Genomic DNA, 21,724 nt, shown 5'->3' with positions numbered 1-21,724 from the left:
ATTCAGGTGTGTTGACCCAGGGTGATATCTAAAACCTGCAGGACACCGGCACTTGAGGCCTGGAGTTGGACACCCCTGCTTTATGTCCTGTAAGCTGTGAGGTGGGGCTCCATGGATCAGATTATTTGTCCTGCACACCTTCTTCCCTTACTTCGTGGTTCAGTTCAAGTGCCCATTGTTGGGGCTTTTGGTGGTGGGCAAGGGTGAGCAGGGCCACCCTGACCGAGCTGCAGCTATCCAGAACCATATGTAAAAAACGGTGATGCTCTGTGTATTCCGACACTTTTCTATCAGAACCAGAATGAACTTTTTCAACAATTTGAGCTACAGTAGCTCGTCTGATGGATCTGACCGCATGAGCCAGCCTTCACACCCATTAACGTATTAACGAGCCTTGACCCTGCCACTGGTTCACCACTGTTCCTTCCTCGGACCACTTTTAATAGATACCGACCACTGTGGACTGGGAATACCCCACAAGAGCTCCAGTTTATGAGAAGCTCTGATCCAGTCATCTAGCTGTCACTATTGGGCCTTTGTCAAACTAATTTTTACTGCAGATTTGTCTTTGAGGACAAAATATTCACTTGCTCACTGATATCAATGCCATTGGTCATAATCTTATGCCTGATCTGTGTATGTTACAAGTAGCTACTGTTTTTATGTTGTAAGTCCACACTTCACCCTATTTTACATATAATCTGGGACTTAAAACTGCAGCATTTTGAGGCACTGCTGAAACAACTAACAGCAGCAGTTTCGTGTTCCTAAAAAGGAGGAGGGGCAGATGCTTTACACTGCACATGCAGAGGTAGCTCAACACCTCTCCACCATCTCATGCAAACCTGTTCTCTTAGTGTGGTGAATACAGGTCAGTGGAGCCGAAACCTAGCAATGAATTCCTAGTGTGAACACACTCCAGACCGTGATAGACACGCTTAAATACGCTTTATTTCCAAATATGATGTTTTTAGGGCTTAAATGATTCCTCACAGTCAGAGTTGTGCACAACTGCCGAATAAAGGAGCTCCTATGTGACAGTATAGTGGAGGAATATGTGTACTTTTGAGGATGCATCTAATGGATTCAAACAACGGGGAGCTGTGAAAGCACAAAAAAAGGGGTTTTTAAAGAAGAGATACACAAGATGCAGCAAGCCTCGCCAAGTATGGTAATAATAAGCAGAACAGGAGGAGCTCTGTGTTTGAGGAGGTAGACAGCAGTCATCAAAGCCTGTAGCATGACATGTACAAGCAGCTGCTGCATTATGCGAGCATGAAAACTAAAGACTTTCTCAGTATCTTGATTAAACAGGACTGCAGGGACTGGCTTGGATATAATTTTTGAGGGTCAGCACATATTGATTAGCTGACATGGTAATAGCTCCAGGACCCTTAAATCATCCCCTGTAACCCCCTTCTTCTCCATCATATCTTTCTTTCAATTTAAGACTTTCCATTCATGTCATTTCCCCTCATCGCTTCCCTGACCCCTATTAGATTTCATTACCTTCTGCTGTTTCCTCTCTAATTTAATTCCTCTTCTGTTTTCTTCATTCCCTCTGCTTGTTTTCCCCTAGGAATCATTGTATACAGAAATCTAGAATTTGAAGCAAAACTCTTTAATCGGTATATACATTAATTATGAGCTGTTTGTGTTTGAAGGCCTATTCCTAAAGCTGGCTAAAAAAGGACTACCTTCTCAAGCAGACTGTGAAAAGCCTCGAGGTATCAACATTGTTCTATACATGCTGGCTGTTTGAGATAAATAAACAAGAGAAAGATCATTTTGCACTTTAAAGCAAAGAACTTAAAATGATCCAGCTGCTGATACTGGATGTTCACGAATTTGTTTTGACTTACTTTGAAGAAACGTAAGTGTTATGGTGGCAAAGGAATGTATGGTGAGTCATTCTTGTACAGTATATGTTCAGTATGTGGGTTGAATACCCCTGAAGAGATGAGTTTGGAACCATTCGCTTTATGCTGGCTGTCTCTTTGTTTTTATGCAGAACCTAATGTAAAAATGATCTGCTCAAAGTGAAACAATGAGCAATGATCAATAAAAACAACCATAGGTTGAAGTGTGCAGAGTCATGCCTGGCTCATTGTCAAAGGTAAAGCAATTGGACCACTGAATGATTGTATCCAGCTGTCTAAACAATATGGTTTAATAAGTGTAAGAAATCAATAAAAAAGAACAAGTGGAAATGTAGCAACGATTGTGTGACATAAATATCACCACTTACTCTAGGCAAAAAAAGATGGACTTAGCAATAAACCCCAGCTTTTTAAAGTAGGGTTTATTTATAATAATATGGAGGCAAACTGCCATCTACATACACAGGAAGTGACATGAAACAGAAATCCACATTAACCACTTACATTCAGACTCGCGACGGGAACTAGTTGAAAAAATAAATCTGAAATTCTTCGAGAAAGAGTGATGTCGTTGTGTGTCCTGCTTGCTTTTATAAAGGAATATAACCAGAATACAAGCAGTCGACAAGCAGCTGAGTCAAGTCTCCTATTGCAAAGAGGTGTGTCGCAGCCAAGTTATGCTCATCGGCACAGAATGACTACGATTTGTTACAACATGTTCATAATAATCTGTCTGTGTTTATAAATTACCCATCCATCCATCCATCCATCCCAGCTGCCATGGGGCGAGAAGGCAGGGTACACCCTGGACAGGCTGCCAGTCTGTGGCAGGGCTAAAACAGAGAGACAGACAATGATTCACACTCACATTCACACATACAGCCAATTTTCAATCAACAGTTAACCTAACCCGACGAACTGCATGTCTCTGCACTGTGGGAGGAAGCTGGAATACCCGGAGAGAACCGATGCAGAGGCAGGGAGAACACTATATACATGCAAACTGTCTGATTGCACTCTGTCCAAATCAGACTGTGATTGTTTAGACATAGGTTGACTCCCACCTGGTCAAAAGCTTAATCTGTTGGTTACCCATAGATTGAAGGTCATAAACGCTCAACCTTGGGGGGACTAGTTGCAATCAGTTGCCTAATACAAGAAACACCAAAACATGGATTTTTCCTAGTCACAATCAGGTTGGACTGAGCCATGAAGGGATGTGCTAATTGCTTTATATGTTGACACAGCTTTAGAGATAGAATGAGGATGTCAGTTATTCAGAAGGGACTCCAAGTAGAGCTACTGCTCCTCCACAACAAAAAGAATGACTTGAGATGGTTTGGACATTAGGATGCCTCCTGAGTTCCTCCAAGGTGAGGTGTCTTTGTGCATGTCCACTCTGAAGGAGACTCTGGAGTGCAAACTATCTCTGTCTCTTTGCTTGCTTGGGGACAATGCTAGAAAATGGATTGATGGATGGCAGATCTTCACATTTATCCCTATTTGTTCCACATTATGTTCCTGGGTATTTATCAATATATGACTTCACATTCACTGACTCAGCTCCAGCTGAAAAAAGTGATGAGTAAATACATTTCTGAAACATGATGTCTAACATACAGGGTCTACTGGTGGCAGATAAATGAGCGCTACAGCTGTTTCTGCTGCTGCTGCCAGCATACCCTACTACTGGTATCAATATTAAACAGGCCAAACAACAAGTACATCATTTATCTTAGACAAAGAATCACAGGTGCTGATTGGACCTTAGGATAGATGTTCAGCGAAGCACAGCCGGCAGTCTGCGTCATTTTTCATTTTTGCCTCCTACACCCTCACAAATTGTGTTCGAGTAAACAGCCAGGTATGCAAATGGATTTCTTTTGTTTCTTTCAAAAGGTCCTTCTATTTGATTCCTAGGAATGAACAATACAAAAGCATGTTCATGATATTAGCTCCATACACACACACACGCACACATACACAAAAGCAATCTTCAAAATACCACTCATATCCTCAGGTACAGGACAGTTTTGTTTATTACACGTATGACAGAAGTTCATCATCACCCCTAAGCAGCGGATGAATGATCGTGTTTACCGTTTTTTTTAGCCCGTCACACACACAAGGAGCATCACCGCGAGGGCTGCTGGCAGGATAATGCTACACCATTGCATTCTGGGTCATTGTGTTTATTTGGGGACAAGGTGGGTTGGGGTGGGGAGCAGTAGTGCAGATGAGGAGAGTATCACTCTAAAAACTAAAACTGACATTTACTTAAAATTTTTGAGGCAACACTTTTACACTGAAAAATATTGAGTAGATTGGAAACCAGTCAAATCTGTTCAATATACTTGATCAATTGAATAAGTAAAGCTTAAACAAATCAAGTTGAAATGAGTAATCGTAGTTGTTACACAAACATGAAAAAATTATGTAAATATAACAGATATCATGAGTTAAAAACAAATGTAAGGTTAAGTGAAAACCACACAAAAAAATTGAGTCAATAACACTGACATGCTTGGTCAATGTAACTGAAATATAGATGGTCAGTTAATCCAAAATTTTGTTCCATTTACTTAATTTTGTAAACTGAACTTAATCAAAATTGTACCTAAAATTAAATATGGTAAAGGGCCTGTATTTAGTCCCTGTGGACCCCAAAGCGCTTTACACTACATTCAGTCATCCACCCATTCACACAATAGTGATGGCAAGTTACATTGTAGCCACAGCTGACAGAGGCGAGACTACCAGACACTGGCGCCACTGGGCCCTCTGACCACCAACAGTAGGCAACGGGTAAAGTGTCTTGCCCAAGGACATAACGACCAAGAGTGTCGGAGCTGGGGCTCAAACCGGCAACCTTCCGATTACAAGACAAACTGCCAACTCTTGAGCCACAATCGCCCCATTTGAGAAGGTTTACAGTAAAACAGCCTTAACGTTACATTAACAGTTTGCACCCAGGCCACATAACCGGCAAATTTTCCAGGTGGCTCCCCCGTGAGTTTGTGTCTGTTGACTGCCATTGTGATGATGGAAAATTTCCTGTGAGGCTATGTGTTCTTGCCACTCGCTAATACTCAATTACTCTATGTTATCCTGCTTTACTTACACTTTTCAGTTGTAGTTGCTGACAATAAATAATATTGATTTGAATAACTAATGATTTTAGTGCAAGATACTGATGAGTATAGATACCCGTTTCTCAAATATTTTGATTCAATTTTAAACAAAAATATTAAGTACATGCAAAGAAGGTATTCTGTGAACCACATACTGATTTTTTTTGTCTGAGATAAATGTAAATAAATACCTTAATTTAACACAAACACATAAGTTAAAATTTCAGACATCTATTGCAATTTATCAAACTCAAATAATTACTAAAAGGATATTCATAGATTTTATCAGACTCATCTAACTTATAGTGATATTTACTAAGTCTTTGAATTACTTTTTAGAGTGAAAAGGAAATAACTAAACATCATTTGTGGTAATGAAGTAGCATTAGAACCACTCCAGAAGTGGACACATTACTTGGAGATTTAAAAAAAAACAATCATTTTTCTTCTTGAAGGATTGAAGATGTAGCCCAGCGACCAATTTCCAGAGTCTGAGAGATATAAATATTTCACTTATAAATATTTATAACAATTATGATGCATTGGTTTTGCCTGAGGAAGTACATTAGTCAGTGATATGTGTTTAAGTTTGAGATTTGTTTTTTTTGGCAAAGCATTATAATAAAGTGCAAGACAATATTTCAGAGCTCGCAGGATTCTACTTGATCAGCAATGAAGTAGAAGCAGTAATGAAGTAGAGTTCATTATGTGCAGGCTGTAATGGTGGCATATTCACGGAAGCCTGAATTGATTTTCTTTTGTTGACTTGCTCGTAATTAACCCTGATAACACCAACAAACTTAACAAGAACTGCTGCTACTGAGTGAGCTTCCTGCAGACCCCAAGAACAAACTACAGTAAGGAAGACTTTCAAGAACTAACACCAGGGTTTTAAATTTTTGGTTTAAAAAGTGATGGAGTTCTCCGTCATTTCCTTCTACCTGTATGCTTGTTCTAGAGAAGGGATGCCAGGTATTGTCCATACTCTATGCTGGTCCACCTCTGCTTCAGTGCTTCAGGCCAGTTATCCTGCATTCTGCACCAGTGCAAACATAATTAGATTGCTATAAATGTGTAACCCATTATCAGTGCTAGATTTGCTGAAATCAATTATATTATGTGTAAACTGATGTTATGTTAATTAAACATAAATTTCGAACTGAATGATTATTGCAGCGTTGGAACTCATGTTTATGTAAATGCTAAAAAACAAAAAATGTAGTGCATTCATCATAATTTGGATGGCTGCTATAATATATAATATATGTGATGCCTTTTATACAGCTAAAAAAAAATAAAAATAAAGATAAAGGAACACTTACCTGCATACTCTCTCCACATGAGAGGATGCATTGTCAAGTACCAGAAGGAACCCAGGATCCACTATACCAGTGGAAAGTCTGACACTGGGTCCAAGATTTTCATCCTTATACCTAATGAAAGTCAGGGTGTCGTAACTGTAGAGTTCTGTGAGTACCCCCATGGATATGCCTCTCCAGCCATCACTGACCCACCACGTTTATGCTGAACGACATTACAGACAGCATAATGTTCTTCACGGTGTCTCCAGACCCTGTCACATCAGTCACATGTGCTGAAGGTGAACCTGCTCTCATCTGTCAAAAGCACAGGGCCAGTGGTGGATCTGCCAGTTCTGATATTCGATGGCCATTGGCAATCGGGCTCCACGGTGATGAAGAGTGAGCACAGGGCACACTACAGGATGTTGAGCCCTAAGTCTGTTTATGATTGTTTAATGAGAGACATTTATACCAGTGGCCTGCTGGAGGACTCTGGCACTGCTCATCCTGTTCTTCCTTGCACAATGGAGCAGGTATCGGTCCTCCCGATGGGATGGAAAAAAATAGACAGAAAAGATTTCATTTCCTGTTTTTGGAGGGTTTCCTCGTTGTTGCCCCTCTATTGCACCTGCTCCACCTGTGCAAAGCAGCTGAAACTGACTAACATGCACCTCCCTACCATGCCTTGAATCACAGCGCTACATGACACATTCACTTTGGATCAATTATCACATTGTTGTAGTTATTTAACAAACACAGCAATATCAGATTGTGCTCTCATGCATGCATGAACAAAACATTATAAATGATATGAGCATGATTAATATACTGGATAATAATGGCTAAATAACTGTAATTTTGTTTAATAATCAGGTCACACACTTCATGGGACAGGTTTAAAAAATGAAAGTTTACTCTGATGATACCCAGTGAAAGGTCCCTTTTTTTAACAGATAAAAGATTACTGGCATTAATGGAACGGTCAAAGAACATCAAACCAAGACACTGCTTAAAAATAAAGAGAGATAATAACATCAGCAGAACTCAGAATTCGTTTTTTAAATACTGGACAATGATGTTTAACACAATCATGACCCTTTCCCTGATGGGTGGTATTTAAAGTCAGAACACAGAACACAAATTTTAACTCAGAGAATTGAATTCTCAGGGATAGCAAGATGTTTGTAAAAAATTATATTCTTCCTTTTTTTAAGTGCTGTTTTAATAGTGCAAGGTGTTTGAAGTAGTCAGGAAAAAAGGTTATATGTATCTGTACTTAGGTCCCAGTTTGAGGGATGACCGGTAGGAAAACCAGTCTAAGAGAAACAAGCATATAATCATTGCTGTAAGCGCTCAGAGCCTTATTTAAGGAAAATTAGACATACCAAATTGTGAAAATCAAAAAGGAGTTAGTGTGCATTTTAGTGCTGGGTAATTATTATCGATGCATTCATTTGTAAGCAGCATTCAACCAGAGTTTGGTTAGCATGCACAAATATTGTGCAAAGTGATAAAATGAAGACAAACTTAACATAATCAGAATTTTGGCAGAATCCAATATCGGTGATTCAATCGGGGACAGAGTTGCCACCGAGCTGCTGGAAGGCTCGTAATATTCTCACCGCTTCTAAGCAGGAAGCGGTGAGTTGCACTGACGTCAGCTTGAAGGTCACACCAGTGAAACAATTACATTTTGCTTTGAAATCAATCTCTTCCAACCGGTTAATATAATATTGATGGCTTCAGTTAATACTGTGCACTTACTGCAAGTGCCAAGCAGAGATTGCTTGGTGGAATTCTTTTTAAGAGCAGGACAGTAAGATTTGACTGGAGGTGGCTGGGATCATGTAAAGGCTGGAGGGAAATAAGGGTAATCAGTAGTTTTACTTAGAGTTCATATTCGCTTAAATGGTTAATTATATAGCTTATAAGCCTTCCTTGTCACAGCATCCATCTTTCCATTTTCATCCACTTATTCAATTCAGGGTCATGGGGGGATAGCTGGAGCCCATCACAGCTACCATAGACAAAGATGTGGGGTACACCCTGGATGGGTTACCAGTCTGTTGCAGGGCCTAACACAGTAATTTACACCTATGGGCAATTCAGAGTCATCAGTCACCTACCTACCTCCTGCATGTATTTTGGTGAAGTCACCATGCTGCTTCCACTGTTAACTCATAAAAAAAGGGATGTCTTCCAGCAAGTCACGGGCAACCTGTTGTTCATACTAGATAACATAATTAATGTTTCTCCAGGATCATCAATGCAAATCATCAATCACAATGTTGCGATGATCTAAAACTTTTTCATAAAGCTAACAAGATCGATTAGATTTATATAACGCCAGCAATCATGTCAGGGTGCTTTACATTACTTTGGAATATTATAGATATGCAGTTTATATATATATATATATATATATATATATATATATATATATATATATATATATGTATATGTATATATATGTGTGTGTGTGTATATATATATATATATATATACACACACACACACACACATACATATACATATATATATATATATATATATATATATATATATATATATATATATATATATATATATATATATATATATATAAAACAATACAACAACAAACATTGCTTCTGAAATGAGATCAAATGTCAACAGAAAAAATAAGTCTAAATCCAGTAATTTAAAGTTTTAAGGTCAAATTTGATCTAAGTGAGAATACCACAGTCTCCTGGGTGAAAGGCCTTTGTTTGCCTTATTTATCCACAGAGAACTCTGGGATGCACGTTGTTCTACTATACTGAATGGGCTTAGCTTGAAAAACTTCAATAAATATTTTCTACATATCACAAGTGACAACGACAGCCTCTGTTGTTTTGAATAAATTGAAGTAAAGTGAAACTATCACCTGAATGAGCAGCATATTTCTGTTAATGCTATACCATAGTTGGGGTTTCTGGACCTGGAAAATCTGAATTACTAAAGGGGCAAAAGTCATATTCATTAATGAAATGATTTTTTGTAAATGAAATATTTTTTTCTACTTTTTGTCATTCTCACTGTAAATTGACATCATGATTGATTGAAGGAAGAAGTGTTACAATAGAAAGGCACAATCTACTGAGTTTAAAGGAAGCAATCAAAATCCACACCAAAACCTAGTGGGTTCTTTCTTTGCTCGTGCTTCACCTCTTTATCAAGTTTCATGAAATCTGGCTCAGTAGTTTTTGTGTAATCCCGCTGACAGACACCTCCGGTGAGGCCCTCCACATGGCAGAAAAACAATGGAAAACTCGTTGTAATTACAGGCATGAAAAAACTGTTAATCCTTAGAGCCCTGTCACTGCCAATCTAGACACTTTATTTTTTTTTAAACATTTCTGGCTCTGGGAGTTCTCAGTGAAGCTTTGACTGAACACACAGCCATAAAGATAGGATATCGGCTCTCTCAGCAAACATGTTTTGGTACCTGAATGTGGAAAATGTGGATGAAAGACATCTGTAAGGGGCGAGGAGCGAAGCTGCCTCCATGCAAAAAAGATGAGGCCGGATAAGGAGGAAGCTATTTGTTCTGATGCCACTAAAGTCAGGCTAATTAATTTCAGTCAGACGTGCTTTGCTGTCAACATCCTTTGGCTTTATTAATGGATTTCATATTATCTGATTCTGACTGGTATTTGCATTCTGAAAGAGTGGGGACGTATTTGTTGATTTTTCCTACCATCCTTCATTTGCCAATAATATTGTGTTTGTGTGTGCAAAGTAAATGACATTGTGAGAGCGCGCTTTCATTTTATATTGCAAAATGTAGGTATCACTATACAGGATTTCATAAGCAGAGGTTTCTCATGAACAACTGTCATCTCCACCTACACCTTTTGGTTTCATGATTGTGGGTCCAACTCCAACTCACATAAGGAGTAATGCATTTTTAATCATGTGAGGGTTTCCTAGCACTTCATGTGCCTGCTGTCTGCTGTCTAAAAAACATAGTCGGGGACAGGAGAGAAATAGTGTGTCACATTCTGAATATTTTAAAGCCTAAAATGAAACATTTATGCTCTAAATAATGAACTTACAACCTCTATTCTCTGACTTTACATTAGAGAATATACAAAACAAGACACCTTTGTTCAGCTCGCCTAGGTCTTTGCATCATTCATTTGCTTCTTCACAATGGCTATAAGTAACAGACTCCCTTCATGCCTTTGTTTTCTGACTTTGAAATGGATCCCAGGAGAAATAATGAAAGCCTCCGTTGTTAGTTTCAGTCATATCTCCCGACACTCAGTGTGGCTTCAGTGTTTTGCATAATGTCCATGAATAATGGACCCATCTTGGAGGTACAGTCCCAAATACAACCTAGTTTTAGCAGAAAATCCCATTTGAGCATTGCTGTGAGTTCACCTGCACCGCGTAGAGCACGTAACACTCGGCGCTTCACTTGACTGAATTATTGCGTGCCATAGTCAGTGTGGGCTCTCCCCATCATCATCTCCAAATGATCAACAGTAGGGCAGCAGTAATAGATTTTGTAACAGCTGTTTTAGGCAGGTCAAGTCTGGCTTGTCTGTTTTAGTAAAAGGTAAAAAACATTTAGAATGTGAAATTGTGTTCTTGTGTACAGTACTGTGCCCTAAAAACAGCCTTTGTGAGGTTATCTGTTGAGTCACCATTTGGGTAAAGACAAAACTGTCCAGTATGGAAGATTTCTCTCCCTCCCATTCTATTTAAAAGTAGAATGGGAGGGAGAGCCTTCAGTTTTCAGGCCCCTCTTCTGCAGAAACAGATTCCAGTTTGGATTTGGGAGACAGACACTATCTCTACTTTTAAGATAACGCTTAAAACTTTCCTTTTTGCTAAAGCATACAGATAGTGCATCATGGGAATCCCCCAGCAGCCTACAGCGTCACCTGATCCAGCCCTGAGTATTTTTCACTCACTGTGTGTTAACAGACTTCTCTGCACTGAATCATACTTGTTATTAATCTCTGGCTCTCTTCCACAGCATGTCCTTCATCCTGTCTTCCTTCTCTCACCCCAACTGGCCGCCCCTCCCTGAGCCTGTTTGTGCCGGAGGTTTCTTCCTGTTAAAAGGGAGTTTTTCCTTCCCACTATCACCAAAGTGTTTGCTGTGTTTCTCTCTATATTGCAAGGTAGACCCTACAATAATACATACAGAGCGCCTTGAGGCGACTGTTGTTGTGATCTGGCGCTGTATAAATAAAATTGAATCTCTGCAGTACTGGCATAGTTTACGTCTTATCAGTACAGCAACTCCTTCCAGCTGCTGTACTGACCTTCTGCTAGCCAAATTGGAGGTCCTCATCTCCTGCCAGTGGTATCAGTAGTTCTCAACCATCTGACTTAATAATACAACGATGCACTTGAACTCTTGGCTTTTTCTGCTTAATTCAAAATGATTTCGCATTGTTAAAAAAATAAAAATAAAAAAATAAATAAATATATATATATATATATATATATATATATATATATATATATATATATATGACATTGTAGTTTATAGTCGCCAGTCGATCGTGTAGTTTAACATGATTATTTCCTGTGCTTACTTCGTTTTGGGATGTGAGTAAAACATTAAGGAGCAAATCTTAAGCAATCGTGACTTCCTGATTTCACTTCCAAGTGGGGAGTAAAAGATTAAGATGTCAGAGTGCGCCATCATAATGTCTCTATGGGAAGTGAAAGAGTGAGGGATGAATTTAGGCTCTGACATTGGAGTTTTACCACCATCCTTGCCCACACACTGTTGTTACTTCCATGTACAAATGACAGTGCCTGGCCCACACTTATTCTCCTAGTCTGCCATCCTCCAAATGTACATGAAGACAGTGAGTGGGGAGTGACAATAACAACTCTTCTTTGAAGAGGAATGTATACTCAGAGGCTATACTCAGATGTGGGGGTGGAGGTGGTGCCAAAGAAGTGATGCATGAACAGCAGCAAGCATAGATTTTAGTGGGAAACAAGCAAATTTAGAAAATAAGTGAGCAAAGCACTAATGATATAAGTGCAAACGAGTTTCAGTAGCAGGATGCACTATGTGAGAACAGTTAAATTGACTGCCTAAACTATCTTCTAGAGTATCTGTAAATTTGATCACAGCCAAAACTGCACACAAAGCAGGTGTTTCACTGTATTAATAAAGCAATAATAGCAGCCATTAAGATGTGTAAACTATGAAGAGTGTGTAGCCAACTGTCTTGCAGAACCCACATGTATCTGCAAGATAAATGCTTTTAATTGCTGCCCGAAGGAGAGTGAAGATCAATGACTGACATTCTTTGTCAGCTCTAATTTGCCTGGTTATATTTAGCCGTTATTTTGATGCAAGTTCTCGGGAGGAATCTACAGGCTTCAATCGAAGTTTCATGTGTGTGCTAAAATCTCCGAGAGCTAATTCTGCTGTTTTACAAATTCCAAATACTTGAAGTGTGTTATGGGTCGAGGTTGGTGGATTATAAACATACCTGTGGGAAAAAAGCAGCAAAGAAAAGGTGGATTCAAATCCACTCTTCTAAGACAGAGATAATATTAACATTCCCAAAAACACAACATTGGATTCAGTATTTTTTTTAAAAACCTCACAATTAGACGCAGGGTTGGGCTGAGGTGAAGGAAATGTGCTGAAGCAAACAGTTTGTGAAATGGTGTAATTTAATTTCCATATCAAAAGCATAATATGTATTGAATGTTTGCAGCGAGGGCTGCAGTGCTTTTGTATTTTTCTTTGATGTGGACACATTTGTGTTCAGACAAACACATTCTTGGCTCTTCTCGAAGGATTCGACTGGCTGCTTAGCACACAGACTTCTGGCTGCACGTCTCTTTCTGCCTTTATTCTTCTCTAACACGGGTTGTCAGATCTTTATATTGACTCTACTTTTCTCTTCCCAGGAGTACCAGATCGATATTATCTTCGCCCAGACTTGGGTGGACACCCGTCTGAGGTATAACAGCAGCAGCATGCGGATTCTAACCCTCAACAGGTATATTAGATTAAGTAAAGACATACTATAAAGTTTAGCAAAGACATGCTGCAAATATACAGGAACGTTTATTAAAAAAACTCCTAAATATATCAGCTTTGTGGGTGAATCAATACCAATGTAGTGATAATTATACTAGATCTCTTTTTTAAAATGAACTACTGCTGTGGCTATTTTTCACCACTTTAGCATCTACTATTTGAACATTTTCATATGATAAAGCAATATTCTTCACTCCCTCTGTCTCTCTCTCTTTGGAAGAGGTCTGTAATTAATGGAACAAATTGATTGATGTGCTTTGTTTTCCCCTAGTTGCCCGAGTATTTTATTATGCTCTTATTGGGAATGAGTGCAGCCTCGTGCATTTCAAAGAAATCTGAGGGAATCAGTCTTACCTCCTTTCCTCTCTCTCTCTGTATCAATTTCCCTCTTTTTCAACCAGCAATATGGTCGGTCTGATCTGGCTGCCCGACACCATCTTTAGAAATTCCAAGAACGCCGATTCTCACTGGATAACGACGCCCAATCAGCTGCTCCGGATCTGGAACAATGGGAAAATACTTTATACTCTGAGGTAAAACCCTTCAAAACACATGGAAACACACAGAACAGGAAGATAAAAGAACAAAAATCGAGAGCAGACATATCACAGCCAATGACTGCTGGTAAAAAAAATCTTTTCATGAGAAATACTCCCTCTATTCTGATTCTTAATGCCAACTGTATATTGTGGCTAAACAAAATTCTGCCACCAGTGTTGACATTGAGTACAGACAATAAAAGACATTTGGACTTTAGTCTGTCTAAAGAGCCAGATGGATGAACCTATCTGTATGGGACCATAGCAATCCAGATTTGTGGCTGCAAAAAAGACAAAAGAAGAAAGAAGTCAATGAGGAAAGACTTCTGTTGGCTTTACTGGCAGATTCACTGTTTTTTCATACATTTTAAATTAAGTCCAAAAACAGTACCAGAAAACAGGATTTACCTGTGATATTATTGGCCAACAACTTGTGACTGACAAGTCATTAGCCAATCAGGCTGCAATCTCACAGTCAAATGTGCCCCTCGTTATCATGTTTGATTTCGAAAGACCAAGATGGCAACAAAACAAAACATTTGAAGCTATGGGTGATGTCACTGTAGCTCCGTCTGTAATTTAGTGTTATAACTCTTTAAATGTTTCTTGTTGCCCCCTGGTGGGATGTGAAGGTATTGCAAGTGGGTCTTTTACAATAAATATATGTTTTTGTTAAAGGAAAAAAAAGTTTCATTTTGTAGCTTTGTCTAAAATCAATTGTTTATATTCACAAAGAAATAAAAAAGAAAGAAATCATCACATTTGAAAATCCAAACCCTAATTTCTCTGATACTTTGTCCTTAGCAGGAAAGAGCTAAAACTGGAGCATTGGCTGTCGGCTGCCAAAAGTAAATCTTTGAAAGTAGAATCAACCTGAACATGCAGATTGCTATCCATTTGTATCTTGTCTTTCTGTTAAAGAGATGAGACTTGCCTTTCTTAAGGTGTTCTGTGACTGAAGTCTAATAATTAATACCAATAGACCGCATTGATAGAACTATGAACAGTCAACTGATCACTGCGTAAGGCTACCCCTCCTTCAGGCTGGTTCTGCCAGAGGTTTCTTCCTGTTAAAAGGGAGTTTTTCCTTCCCACTGTCACTAAGTGCTTGCTTATAGGGGCTCATGCGATTTTGGGGGTTTCTTTGGAATACTTTAGGGTCTTGACCTTGTGAATAAGCGGCATATAAATGAAACTGTTTAATATATATTATTGTTTGTTAGATGGCGTTATCTTCCTTTCCATTCATGCAGAACGGGCCAGTGTATGCTATGTTTGAGGAGGTAACAAAAGGAACAACAGGGTGCTTTCCTTTAGCATTCAAAGACCAGCCATTATTATAGCTGCGCCATATTATACCGCTCACGGTAATACCGGTACAATGCTAGGCAATGATAAGAAAATGAATTATCGCGATAGAATATGGGTAGAACGTGCATGCGCATTGATGAAAAAGCACGGCGTAACGGAGAATGAGAATGGGGAAAGCAGATTGTTGAGTGAAACGGATGAACCAGAATTAGACTGTAAAAATGGTGCAACTTAACTGGTTTGGTGTTTGTCCGTCAGATACACAACAAAGCACATTTTTTTGTAGAACATGCAAGCGGCCGTCGTTATTGCCGTAGGCCTATTTGTCGGACTAAGGTGCTCGTAAATCTGGGAGTAATCTGGGTCCTAAACTCCGTCCTTTAAGGTCCCGAAGTCAAACGAACATCAGAAACTGTCTAAATTCTTCCATCTTTAATAAAACGATCAGCGTTGCTGCTTTACCAGGTGTAACTATGATGTTTAACACCCAGGCATCCATGAAAACAGAATTCATTACATTTAACAGAGTTAGAAGTTAGCGGAAGTTAGCTCGCTAGTTTCTGAAAAAATCTAACGTACAGCTCTGCTATCACTTCCAACATAAATGAAGACAGGAAGCTACACAGCAGTGACGTTTGTAGGGTTACTGAAGTAGGGCTAGCTGGTATATAATGATGTGCTACGTGACTGCTAGCGACATAGCTATGTTAGCATAACATAAACAGAAAAGCTGGAGGATGAACGCTAACACTTTTCCACTCGATAAAAGTTAACGTGAAGGTTCCTGATGGTTAGAGACAAATGCAATCGCATGCTAGGATGCTGTAAACAGGCCAAACTTCAGTCAGGAGAACAACTGAGATAATCCATCCACAATATGAGGTTAGTCATTAATATACTGCAACAACATGGGAATAGAGCAGCTGTGATAGAATACAGCATTAACGAATCAATGGTACAGAAGTGGAGGAAGCAAGAAGAATGAGTTGAATAAAGTTTGATTTATCTGACTGCTTTGTTTCGCTTAATGTGCCTAATAATCCCGTGCACCTTGTGGTCCGAAAAATACATATTTGACTTTTTTATTTGGCACACTGCAGTTAAATGTAGCAAAGCACCTCTTTTTAACTTCAGTGGATATTATACATGGTTATGCTCAGGATATGTCAGCCCATTTCTACTGGAAATGCCTTTTGGTTAAACTTTCAGCAAGGAATTTGCATTTGCACTGTTAAATGTTTATATAGCTTCAATGCACATAAAAAAACAGCTGCTTGTTTAAGTGAAATAAATGGATGGTGTTTTTTTTTTTTTTGCGCTAGTGAAGTTGTGGAGTTGTATTTTGTCTCGCAGAAATTATATCGTCAGTTATATCGTTATCGCAAATTTTCAAATATATATCGTGATATATATTTTTGGCCATATCGCCCTGCTCTAGCTGCCATGCAAAAACACCTTCAGGAATAAAATTCACTATTTGACTGCAGTTGGTGAGTCACATAGACAAACAGGAAGACACAGACAGAGAAAAACAGAAGGCAGATCCAGAACAATAAAGAGTAAAATAAAATCTCAGGAACATTACAGTTGTATAAATCATTTTAGTAACAGCAAATAATCTGATATTGGTTGTTGTAGAAAGCAGCACCTCCCACACATACAGAACACACAGCAATGCGATTTTGATTTGTATCTTTTTAAATTCTAACTGCATCTTTCACCCTTTACATGAGTTTCTGTACCACATAGCATTCTTTACCTTTGGTGCAGTAAGATAAAACCCTTGTGTTTCTTTTCATTTTGTTGCTTTCGCTCTGACAGCCTTTCAGTGGCTGAGTAATGACACACAGGTGAAGGTGATGGCCTTATGACAACCCCCCCACCCCCACCCAACCAACTGTGTGACTGCACCTACAACAGAAAACACTCAGGATTCGAGTGGACGGGTTCCTTTTAAATTGGAGTGGCATCTGGGTTTATGAGTCCTCAAGCTCTGACATGAGCTTTTTTTCTGTCTTGAAGATCAAATTTCACCTGTGCATCTAGTATTTCGAGCTAGAGCTGGCCTAATGGCAAGGAACCACCTTGAGTGTTTGTTTTCAGACATTTTGTGGAGCTGATGCACAGCTGCTGCTATTTCAGGACAGTTCAGGTCCCGTCATGGAGGCAAATAAATTCAATAAACAGCATTTCCCAAAATGACTAGGGTGTAAGACTCTGGCATTTCATTCCTTTGTCTTGACTGGCAAATTTCGGTTAGTTCCCTGGGTATGCTGTGATGTCTGCTTGTGCAAATACTCAGAAGGGAGCCACTTTTCAGACAGCCCACTTCCATTTTTAATTTATGGGAGGAATAATTGTAGCAGGATGATTTTGGATGTTGTAGAGGTTAATAACAGTGTGATCATGAACTTCTAAATTGAGCCATAGATATGCCTGTTATCAACAGGGGTTCAAGATTAAAATGCACTGCTGTGAAACACCAAGTTTATACCTGCACTAATCAATATTTTAATATCAACAAAAGACTTAATGATTATCTCTAATGTGAAAGAGGTCACTTGTGGTGACACACCCACAGGAATTAGCAGCCGATGTGGCTGTTTCCATCAACTCTACAAAGTATTTCAGTAGCAGTTAAAGGGGAGTTCAAAAAATCATTTTGTAATCTGATACTGGATCTTAAAACAGAAGAAAGCTGTCTTCAGTAGAAGAGGGAACTGAACTAAAATTTTCTGATTGGCTGCATCTCCAAAACAGGTTTGAAAAGCAGGTGGGTGGGGCTTGTGGTAAATTGGTCAGTTGTAATGTAGGGCTTTTCTATTTTTCTTGAGCACTCATAGCGCTTTATACAACATGCCTCATTCACACAAACACACTTGGCCTAAAAGTTTTTGCTTTTAAGAGCTCATTTTATTATTTCTAGCGTTTCTTTCTGTGATGAATTTGAAAAGTCTTGCTTCGTTAGCAGGTTATTAAGTGTCAAAGAGACATATATTTAGGCCATATTCGCCTTGACTGACACATCTCTCTCATCTCCGCCGTGTTCGTTGCTGCTTGTTCTTTTTCACCTCAGCTCCACTCTCACAATTTGGCTTTTCCGACTCCCGACAAGGATGGAAGCAAAAATGCAAATTGAAACTGTACATCATCTGCACTTTGTTCACCTCGGAACAAGACGAGCGAGGCAGCCCCCTTCCTGCTTTGACAAAGGCTCCTCTTTTGTGCTCCACGTCAGGCGTTTAATGAGGAATTGTAGCAGCGACAAAGACACAACAACACAAGTCAAAGAAAAAGCCCATTTTCATGACTGTCATTTTTACAGCCCTTATCATTTTGATTTATTAAAGTGACACGTAGAGCATATAACTTGAATTGGATTTAAGTTTTTACCTTACTTGTATGATGTGTCTTTTTAATCACTGCTGCTTTTCCTTAACAGCCTGTGTATTGACTTGTCCAGTGATCTTAGCTGAGAACTGCTGTTTTTAGAAGCTGACATGCCTTGGAGTCCTGACATGTGTGAAAAACCAGACCTGATACTGATGATGAAACATTTGTGCCATTTTCAGGGATTTTACACATCAACCAAGCAACCATGTGTGAACCTGTACTATCTGGGTGGAAGCCAGTGCTCTTATACTGTAGTGCATAATGTGATATAAGCAGTGATGAATCCAGTGCACTCAGACCATGTGCTTCATGGGCCGAGAAATGAAGCATCCAAAGCAGTTTACTGCCTTGAATATCTTTGTCTAAGTGCTTCTGTCCCTCTGCACTTGTCTTACTCTTCAGGATGACCATCAACGCAGAGTGCCAGCTGCAGCTCCATAATTTCCCAATGGATGAACACTCCTGTCCTCTCGTCTTCTCTAGCTGTGAGTATTGGGATTAGCATGCACACAGACACGGAAAACACACATAAATATGCAGATACTCGTGCCTATACACCTCTAGGGCAAGACTTTGAAAGCAGGCGGGAAACGTCCTGGAGAAAAAATGGAAACCAAATAGAAAGTGAACTAAAGGCTAAGTGAAAAAGTGCTATCAGTCAATCAAACTTTATTTGTATAGCATCTTTTGTGTGGGCTAGTGCAGTTCAAAGTGCCTTACAGATGACTGAAAGTATGAAAACAGTAAAGAAACATATTAAGGACTTATTTAGGTATTAAAATCACTGGAGCATTTGAGCATCATTCAGTGATGAGTGTCAGGGCTGGGACTTTTTTTCCCTCCCAAACTATGAATTTGAGTTCATGTAATGATAATCCCCCACACACAATAACTAAGAAGTGAGAAAAGAGAAAGCAGCTTTTTGGATAATACACTTTGCATATTAATCATCAAGGAACTGACCTAACAGTAGGGGTGGGAGAAAAAATCGATACTGTGTAGTATCGTGATATTTTGTTTGCTAATAATGTATCGATACAGGGACAGCAGAAATCGATATTTTGTTACAAACAATTTTTTCGTGGACTGGATGGTTGTATTCAGTTAAAATGGTAAATGGTAAATGGCCTGCATTTGTATAGCGCTTTTCTAGTCCCTAAGGACCCCAAAGCGCTTCACACTACATTCAGTCATTCACCCATTCACACACTGAACTTAACATTCCAGTTACGTAAGTTGGACTAGAATGTAATACAAACCGTTCAGTTTGTCAACAATAAAACTGACTGAAATGAGAGAAAGACTGAGTGTGAGACTTTGATATTAGATAAAATGAATATTGATAAAGTTTACCTTTATGTACAGAATTTGAATATTGCAAAATATTTTAAAAAATTGCAATAATATCGTATCGTGAGTTGTATGGTGATTCCCACCTCTACCTAACAGCCCATTGTTCATTCAGTGACGCTAGTTTCAGTCATTGTGCAAATGTACTGTTTATAAGGTTGGGGAGACCTGCAGTCAGCTGAGACCTAAGAAGTCACTTGGATGAGTGAAACGTATGTCCCACTGAAAACGCTACTTCCAGATGAACAAAATAAACTTTTTGGGTGAAAGCAACTACTTTCAGCTACCCCCTTATTTATGAGTGTCACCGCATATGGCTTCTTTACATTGTTAAATCCAGAATCTAATTTAAAATCATTACCCTCTGTAACACTGGTGGTGCAATACTAGACCTGTTAGTGCTACTTCTTGCCTTCTTTGCATGTAGTGCAGGCAGTATAGTTACCTTTAACCACAGTACGAGGACAGAAGGGAAATATGGACCAGATCAGACAGGTTCTAGATTCGTAGGAGCCAAGGGTGTATGACAACAGAAGACTTGTACACAGTAGGTGTAGAAAACACAATTGCATTTATTAGCAATTATTAAAGTTGTGCACATTTAACAAAAGTAGAGCGCTCTTCTTGAAAACAAAATAAAATAAAATAAACCCCACAAATGGTTGACCCAAGGATATATTGTCTTTTGTGTCTTTTCTAAAGTCAATTTCAGTCTTTCAATGTTCAATAGTCACTCAGTGTGTTTGTAACCAGTCGGGTTACAATCTACCAGTTCATCCGGCTCTTTGGGCTGGGCTCGCCATCCAGTACTGGAAAAGGGATCCTCGATTCTTCTCAGGTCCTCAAAACCAATCCAATCCAAATAAGCAAAGGAAAAAACCTGACCATGCGAAGCAACAAATGCTACACGGGGCTTCACAGTGCTCACGTTGGCTCACGGCCTCTGGAATACAGTATCACTCTTATTATTCTTGCCGAAAAAAGGACTTTCTCTATCCAGCTAGCTTCTTCGCCACACGGGTAAACTGATCTTTCACCGTCTGTGTCTCTGGCGTATCTGACTGGCACATGAAGGCACACACAGGTGTCTGAGCAGCGCACAGACTGGGGGAGGGTCAGACCGGCCAATGATTGGTCACTCAGTGGATCTGACAAACACACTCTAAAGGACTAAGTCCTGCCCCCACACCATTTATACATTACATATACATATGTACATATTAATTAAACTTATGTTTACATGCTTTTTATCAGTATTTATTATAATTAACTTTGTTTTTATCAATATTTATTTATACTTTTAATCCCGTTTTTAACACTGGGTTACACTTCACATACAAGGTCTTAAGTAACGAGGCCCCACTTTATTATAAAGAGGTTTCTTACTGTTAAAGAGGAGTTTTTCCTTCCCACTGTTGCTAAGTGTTTGCTCATAAGGCAGGAGTGTCCAACTCCAGGCCTCAAGGGCTGGTGACCTGCAAGATTTCGATATGACCCTTGGTCAACACACCTGAATCAAATGATTAGTTCATTACCAGGCCTGGAGTTGGACACCCCTGTCATGAGGGATTGTTGGAGTTTTTTCTGTGTTATTGTAGAGCCTTTACCTTGCAATATAAAGGGCCTTGAGGCGACTGTATAAATAAAATTGAATTGATTCACAGTGGGTAGTTCCATGTGTTTGATTTGGCAGATCCCCTTACACAACCCTAAAGGGATTTGTGTCTCTTTCCAGGATCAAACCAGGGATTTTTTGCTTGTTAGGTGA

The 21,724-nt window shown here is 39.2% G+C and overlaps 1 protein-coding gene across 1 annotated transcript in view; it reads left to right on the top strand.

The window, feature by feature from the left end:
• The window catches only part of LOC146642494 (gamma-aminobutyric acid receptor subunit gamma-3-like), a 174,224-nt gene that overhangs the window by 96,740 nt on the left and 55,760 nt on the right, over window positions 1-21,724 (top strand). Inside the window, exons 4-6 of the mRNA XM_085398690.1 lie at window positions 13,231-13,322; window positions 13,765-13,896; window positions 19,009-19,091. Coding sequence (XP_085254816.1) covers window positions 13,231-13,322; window positions 13,765-13,896; window positions 19,009-19,091 — 307 coding nt within the window. The remainder of the gene's footprint in view (window positions 1-13,230; window positions 13,323-13,764; window positions 13,897-19,008; window positions 19,092-21,724) is intronic.

This window comes from Rhamphochromis longiceps, linkage group LG23, assembly GCF_057381845.1.
Source record: "Rhamphochromis longiceps isolate RC_006_pf linkage group LG23, R_longiceps_female_GT1.1, whole genome shotgun sequence".
Classification (NCBI taxonomy): domain Eukaryota; kingdom Metazoa; phylum Chordata; class Actinopteri; order Cichliformes; family Cichlidae; genus Rhamphochromis; species Rhamphochromis longiceps.
This window is presented reverse-complemented; position numbering and strand designations above follow the sequence as displayed.